Below are 8008 nucleotides of genomic sequence, written 5' to 3'. Positions count from 1 at the left end.
CGGATGCACCATACCTAACATATGCAAAAATTAGCAAAATTGACCAAAACTATTTTTCTAACTGCCAGGGCATATTTCGGAAGTTCATTTCCGAAATTTGTTAGATAATATATTTCGGAAATGAACTTCCGAACCATCACAGGTTTCAGCATAAATTTGTTGAATCAATGTAGTGAAATAGGGGATGAAATGAGATATGTTTACCTCAAATTGTAGCTTTCTATGCTCCCTTTAACGTGATCAACGGTTTGAAACTTGATTTTGAGACGAAAAATGGATGGAGATTGATTGAGTTTTGGACAGGGTTTGGAGAAGTTTTGGAGAAAAAATGATGAAATAGTGAAGGAGGGAAAATTGTATATGCAGAAATGTTTTCGGAAATGAACTTCCGAAATATTCACGGTTTTGAATTTTTTTTGACTTCGGAAATGCATCTCTGAAATGTATGAAAAATCTTTTAAAAAAATAACTTCGGAGATGCATCTCCGAAGCAGTGATAATTTTGGGATTTCGCTGGGGTGACCCCATAGGATATGAATTGATGAAAATACTGTACCAATGTCAAATGTAAAACGTCATAAACTCACTTTTCATGGTAAAAAAACTACGTAAATAATTTTTAAAAGTTTATCAACTATTAATGTTAATATTAAATTGAATATTTTATATGGTAATTCCGATTTCAAACTAAGAATCTTTCATTTCTGTGTGTGTGAATTTATAATATGTGACAATTTCATCTACAAATAAAGAAGAAGAAAACAAGTGTCAATCTCTAAAGTACTTATGTTAGTGGCAATTGTCATCTAATGGTAATAAAGTAGTTAAGAGTTACTGTCATTTCACTTCCCTTTGGAGCATCTTTTTTCCAAAACTTCCATTTTTTTAACCTAAAAAATAAATACTTTTCCCTTCTTCTATAAACAATTAAAATAACATTAACCTTTTTTTCCCCAAAAGGTACAACATAACAAGTTCCTTTTTCTCGTAATAATAATATTTTTATAAACTAATTGGACCGTTTTATGATATAAAAATAAAGATTAACTTAATAACAGCCCAAGAAGACAAAAACATGTCACCATCAACTTTCTAATGCATTTGTTGTGACATCAATAAATCTCATATAAAATGACACCACTTAATCAGTCATAGAAATAAAATAAACAATCAATAGAATATAATAATAGTGTCATGGTTAACGCTAATGAATATGTCTATTTTGTTTAAATCTGTTTTAGTTTATAGTTGTGCATGAATATTAGATAAAAAGACGCGGATTTAAATTTTTGAATGATAATTGTGCATGAATGTTAGATAAAAATACGCCGATTTAAATTTTTGAATTTTTTTTTTATATATATGCAAGTAAAATAAAAATAAGAACAATGGAGCAACATGTGCAAATTCTGCAAATAATAAATTTTGGAATCTTGTCTGTCATCTTTACTTTTTTCCTTCTATGTATTGACCATGTGAACAAATCTGATATGCAGCAGGTCAGAAAATGAATCAATCAAGACCATATCCTTTTCATTCTATTTTCTGAATTAAAGAGAGAAAAATAAAGTAAAAGAAGAAAACAGAAGATTTTCCGTCTTCCAAAAAGCACCACTTCAATTATCTTTGGTTTGTTGATTCTTTGTACGGATAACATTACTTGCACAACTGATATACTCGTACTTTTTATAGGAGTATTTGTTACTCTTATGTTTTTGTTTACTAACGCAACGATTCAACCTGTTTTTTAGTTTAGATTGCTCAGACTAAAATAATCATTAGTCCATAATTATTTGTACACTGACATAAATTTCTAATAGTGAATAATTTTTGCTTTTATAGAATAATGAGTTTTATTATTTCTTCTAAAATGAAATATAATGTACTAAAATTTTTTACGGATAAACTTCTGGCTTATAAACAGGGCAATATCATCGTACAATTCGTAGTTAGAAATTTTAACCAAATCAAATTGTAATAAAAGATCACTCAAATTAATCTGTTTTAATTTATTTATAACTGAATCAAATCAGAATTATTGGTTTAATAGACTGATTTGAAATTTTAAACCGTATAAAATTGTTAGTAAATTTTTTTTTTAGACGAAACTATTTGTTAAAGAACCGAACTATTATATCTTTTTTTTTGAATTTTTTAATAAAGAATTTTAAATTTGTTTTTTATTATTTTTCATTTTCATTTTTGATTTGGTTTATTTGCCATTTGGTTCGATTCTAAAACTGTTTATGCAATATGGTTCGGTTCACAAACCAAACATAACAGTTCAGTTATTTTAACTTTAGTTAGGTCCTTGGGTTCGACATTTTTTTTGAACAATCCTACTTACAAGATTATATTTATTGGTATAGAACTCACCTCTCTTAGGACCTAACCATTATTTTGGTTCGGCTTGGTAGGAGAACATGAGCGAGATCTTCCATTTGATCCTGTTATAGGAAGTGAAAATTTAAACTTGAAGGAGAGAATGTTGAGTTCAAGTATAAATGATTAAATCTAATATCGTCTATGAATAGCTAGAACGCTGAAAAGAAACATTGGCTTCGTTGTCGCTTCCACCCTTGTAGTTCCTTGACAAATGACATCAGAGTCTAAGAGGTGGAAACTCACACTTGTAGGAGAGATTGTTGTATTCAAGTGAGAGTGGTTAAATCTCATAAAATGTTGAATTTATAAGAGAGGAGACCCATATACCAAATGCTTTGAGATTTTTTTAGTGAAAATGTCGTGGTGTCAAGACCTTTTGCAATCTTTAAGAATCGAGATCGCTCCGTCTTTTCTAGACTCCTCAACAATGTACAACTCGGGAGATTAATAATCACATTGCATATTATAACATAAAATACAAAGATTTTAGTAAAACCCTATTCTTTTTTCCCTATAAGAATAGAAGATTTTCCCCTATTTTAGTATAGTACCTCTTGAGTGTTTCCAACCACCACTATCAAACAAAGGTCACAAACTATTCTTGAATCACACACTACAGGAAGCACTTTTCTCATACTAACACAAAGGGGGCCAAGTTCATTGCATTGCATTACAACAAACTTCCACATTTGAATAATTTAGAGAGTGCAATATAATGGAAAAAATAAATATGAACTTAATGTTGAAATCCATTTCAAAGGAAAAAATCTAGTGCAAAATGTAACTAGAAAATAATTACTAAAAACCCAACAAAGTGTGATAGCACCAAATAGAAAGCACTGGTATATAACATATCTCAATGGTTCTATAAAATATATAATCAGAAAAAATCATGCAACATTATTCAAGAGTTGGTATTATCCAAAGACTGACAACAATCAAGCTTATATCCGAATTCATGTCGAAGAAATTTACAAGAGAAATCGCGCCATGCTTGAGAACATTGCGTGCTCAATCAAATACGGAACTAACAATGCTTGCTTCTATGAATCCTCATTTAAAAATTTTAAGCCTCTTATGATATGATTATGCTATTGGAATCAATGGATGATTACCAGCGGGCGGACACCTTTGTCTGCGAGGCCTTCGAGTTGTCTTGCCCCAACCTGTTAGGCTTCTTTCTTCCAACGCTACTTCGATGTTATTGAGCTCCTGCATCAGTGGGGTGCTGGTTTCGTTGGTGGTCACAGGCGGCGGTGAGGGAGAGGGAGAAGGGGTAACCTGCGGTTGCCGCCTTGGCCTCCCTCTCTTCCTAGACGAGCTTCCCGATTGCCATGAATGACCAGTTGATTTCATAATCCCTCCAAATGTCTGAATATCTTCTGTTACTTCATTCCTTGATAAAGATACAAGGCCTGGAAGGATGTCTCTTTGAAAGTCTTTCTTCTGCCTCCCTCTCCTTGCTGGTCCTCTACGCGTCCGGGTTGGTAAAGTACTTGTTGTTTCTTCCACTTTGAAGTTTTCCGGAACGAGAGGCTTTGGCATGTAGTCTTCTTCTTTGGTCTCCTCAAGTTTCAATGTCATGTACTCGAAATAATCCAATTCTTCGTCATCCTTTTCTCTCGAATTATCGCACTTGCTCTTGACTTTACCTTCACACAAGGAAACAACATCCGCAAACCAACCCAATGGATCCACCGATGGATTTTCCGATGGATTGTTGATCTCAGGATCCACCGATGGATTGTTGATCACAGGATCCACCTGGGCACAAGAAAGTGATGAAAGAACAACAATTGCTTCTGCCGCATTTCTCATAAGCTCTTCCTGTGGCTGTTCAATACTGTCTTGTGGAACTTGCGGTGATGCTAGAGAAGTTTCAAGTTTGTTTTCTTCTGGAACGAGATCCTCCTCTGACTCGGGAACAGCGAGGGCTTCCAAATCTATCGTTGCCTTCATATCTGTGTTGCCACTCGGAAGATTTGTGTGTGATTCTTCATCCTCGGTCATACTAAAGTTCAGATCAATTTGATTTCTAGAGTCTGCTTCCGCTGTAGGAGATCTTGTCTTACTAACGACAGTTTCGGTGAATCCTTCTTTGTCAAACTCGAGATCATTAGCATCACAAGGAAGGTTGATATCAAGCATCCGGATTTTGTGCTTGCTTTCCGTTGCTTTTGCATCAGACATTGTAGGAATTGGCACCGAGGGAGAAGTAATTGACGACAACTCCTTCTTCAGAGAACTACGAGGCATATCAAATATTGGAACACCGAGAATTTTCTTATTACTAGAGCTTTCACTTAATTCAATCCTCCTTTGATCAAGAGTATTAGAGCACGAAACTGAAGTTACACCATGTGTAACCTTTCCAGCTTCACCTTTCACGGACAACGAAGCAGTCTGAAGAAAACTCGTCTCTCCTGCAGTAATGGAGCTCCTATCAGTGTTTTTTGCTTCATTCGTACGAGCGGTCTTTGCTCTAAGCCATGACAACGCGTCCCCTTCCATTATCCCATTTGAAAGAATCGCATTTAAGTCAATGCCTTTTCCAGAATTCTTGTCATTATTATGATTCGGATAGTCATAACTAATGGAGGACACATTCATCGATGGTTCCTTGGATACGGATGAAGACCCGAGGTGAAATCTGTTCAGTAATGGTGCACCAGATGGAATACTTGGATTAGGATTGGAATTTGTAGAATTTGTATTTAGAGGCCAAAACTCTTCCAAATTCCTATTGACGGAACCAGATGCATTTGGACATGAAGGCGTCTTAACCGACATCAACTTCTGGTTTAGGCTGCAACTCGCCTTTCCCCAAGACGCAGCAGAATGAGACCAAGATTTCGATAAATCATAGGAAGGAGCGAATGGAGTATTATAACCAGGCCTATATAAAGGTAAAACAGACTCGGGATGTTTATCAACAAAGAATTCGTGATTTCTTTCACTAACAGTCTTTTCCCTCCACGTATCAGCCTTGCTTCGACCGTCAAAATAATCGGATGCAGGCTCACGAGCTTTGCTGTATGTATGCTGCATTGTTTGCGAAGATAAAAGTGATTTCTCCGGTTTGAAGACATTTAACACTGGCTGTAGGTTACTTTTCGCATGCCCTGTCGACATAAGAAACGTTATTTTCGTGACAAAAATGTAATCAGATGTCGAAGTTAAAAACATATCCAACAGTCAGTGATGAAATTGAGTATGTGAAAGTTAAAAACAGCTTATTTTCAAGAAAAAATTGAAGCAACTCGATAAGAAGCCTAACCTGCCTCAGCTACCGATGAAATTCCCCTTTTTTCATTCCCATCGTTTCGAGCCCAAATGTCAGTTCCACTGCTTGAGTTTAGTAAATGTTCCCGAGACGAACCAAAAAACTGCATCTTTTGTTTGGCACTGGCAGTGAGATCCAAGCATTCATTTGCGGAAACTGAATTACTTGGAACACGAACATAAGGAGAATCATATGTTTCATCCACCTGAGCTGGTTCGTTTAAGTCAGCTAAACCATTTCTTCTCATCGAAGACTTCTTAGATGTTGAAGTGTCCCGGCAACAGGCCTTCCCACCATCCTCCCCCTTTCCAATTTTACAACTTTTATCCGCAAGAAAAAACCTTGAAGCACTTGTCTTTTCGTCACTGAGCTTTTCATCACTTTCATCAGAATCGACATTTTCATCAGCAGGGAGTGAAAGGTCAAACATTTTTCTTCTCACCTTCGACGGTCTGGTGGACTCGATCACACCAACATCCGGGGATGGAAACGGACAAGCTCGGTTGCTTGTTCCTTGAATAGAACCTAAAGGAGAATGAGCACCTGAAACAGATGCTTTAGCATAAGCCGAATTTCCCGCAGGAAAGCCAGAAACATGCCATTTTCTTCCATCCTCAGTTGTTACTTGCGAAAACGAAGCCTCGGCAGGTATCTGATTTCTGTGTAACTCCTTCCTATCGAAATCACTCATCAAATCTCTTTGTATTCTGTATAAGCGGTGGAGTTCACAAACCTGCTTGACAATAAATAGCTCTTAAATAGATGCTTTTAACATAAGCACTTATTACATAAGTGTTTTCTCTACAACAAAAGATAAAATGAAAGCTAGAAACCACAACCAACATACCTGATTCTTAAATACCGCCTCGTGTTCAAGCATCATCCGCTTGACAACATCCTTATCATGCACATTACATGCATCGGTGGCGACACTTGGAAGATAACCATCACAACACTTCCCGTTTATCGGTGTTTTATCTCTGTAAAATAACGGCCAACCACAGCTACTGGATTCCTCATTAAGATCTCTCATCATCGAGTAATATCCCGGCAGATTCTGAACCTTGGTTCCCATTTCTGATAAACAACCATAAAAATGACTTATCAATTCATGTCAGTTCTAAACATATCTGCTAAATCACTTTCCCAGAAAACAAAGTTTGCGATTTTCAAAAATTTTTATGAAGAGTTATTGCATTTCAATGGTACACATATCAATATCAATGAAATGAAGAAAAAAAAACTCTGGAAAAGTTGAACAGTCTCAAAACAAGCACACCATAAATTCAGCCGCAATATTAGGGAACTGAATTCTTAGTGAAACAAACATTAAAGAACACAAACAAAGAAACCAATGATACGACAGAATATAATCAAACAGATCTAGTACAACAATTGTATGTATAAACAAACACAAACACAAATGTTAAGAATAATTGTAAATACTAAAATTAAATTAAACACCAGAATTAATAATAAAAATAATTTAAAAAAAATAATAATAATAATTTTGAGAGAGTAATTAATAAGAAAATTTACCTCATGGCCACATCTTGATAACACTTGGTTGAAAAGAATATCTCACATGGATTCTACCATTGAAGACAACAGCAACAACACCATGAGAAGCAAAAAGGAATTCAGGGGCTTTTAGATTCCCACTATTTAAAACCAAAAAAAGGTAACTAATAACACTAAAAAACAAAAATAAATTCCATTATAAAAATAAAAATAATTAGAGAAATAAACAAAGTGGGTGTTGTTGGAAGACCATTGAAGAAGCTTTAGATCGTCATCAGGTTCAAGAAAAATAGAAGATTTTCGATCTACTGGGCCAGCCACACTTGTTTCTCTCTCTATATCTATATCTATATCTCTCTCTCTCTCAACAAAAAAAAACACAGAGAGAAAATTTTAGAGAGAGAAAGAGAGAGAGATCCGAGATAAGAAATGTTAGTAATAACACAAAGGAGCTTATAAGAACAGTGACATGAAATTTGTCAACATCCGGTCTCTTTTTATTCTCTGCTTTTCTATCACTTCTCTCTCTTCTTTTCTTTACCATTTATATATATACACACAATTTTTATTTTTATATCACTAAACAAAAACAAATATATCTAGATTCTCTCCACCTTCTTTGCTTTTCACTCATCATTTCAAATTTTTCAAATATTTTTTTGATAAGATCATAATTATTATCAATAAAAGAAAACAAAGGTAACGTTTTTAAAGTTTGAATTCATAAATTAAGAAAAGTCTTTATTTATGAAAATATTCAATCTTTACTAAATTAATTTTATTTGACTATTTATGTAATGTGTTTCATCATAAATAATG

The 8008-nt window shown here is 34.6% G+C and overlaps 1 protein-coding gene across 2 annotated transcripts; it reads right to left on the bottom strand.

Moving 5' to 3' along the window:
* Positions 1–3232: 3232 nt before the first annotated feature.
* On the bottom strand, positions 3233–7681 carry LOC131651702 (uncharacterized). 2 transcript variants are annotated; one of them, XM_058921382.1, is made up of 5 exons: positions 7440–7681; positions 7208–7260; positions 6516–6745; positions 5663–6401; positions 3233–5507 (listed from the first exon to the last, which is right to left on the bottom strand). In XM_058921382.1, the coding sequence occupies exons 3-5, from the start codon at positions 6741–6743 to the stop codon at positions 3472–3474; spliced, it is 3003 nt and encodes a 1000-aa protein (XP_058777365.1). In that variant the 5' UTR covers positions 6744–6745; positions 7208–7260; positions 7440–7681; the 3' UTR covers positions 3233–3471. The 2 variants fall into 2 exon arrangements, with proteins under 2 accessions (XP_058777365.1, XP_058777364.1); XM_058921381.1 differs by having other exon boundaries at positions 7208–7329; positions 7440–7680.
* Positions 7682–8008: the final 327 nt, after the last annotated feature.

Source organism: Vicia villosa, linkage group LG2 (genome assembly GCF_029867415.1).
Source record: "Vicia villosa cultivar HV-30 ecotype Madison, WI linkage group LG2, Vvil1.0, whole genome shotgun sequence".
NCBI classification, from domain to species: domain Eukaryota; kingdom Viridiplantae; phylum Streptophyta; class Magnoliopsida; order Fabales; family Fabaceae; genus Vicia; species Vicia villosa.
This window is presented reverse-complemented; position numbering and strand designations above follow the sequence as displayed.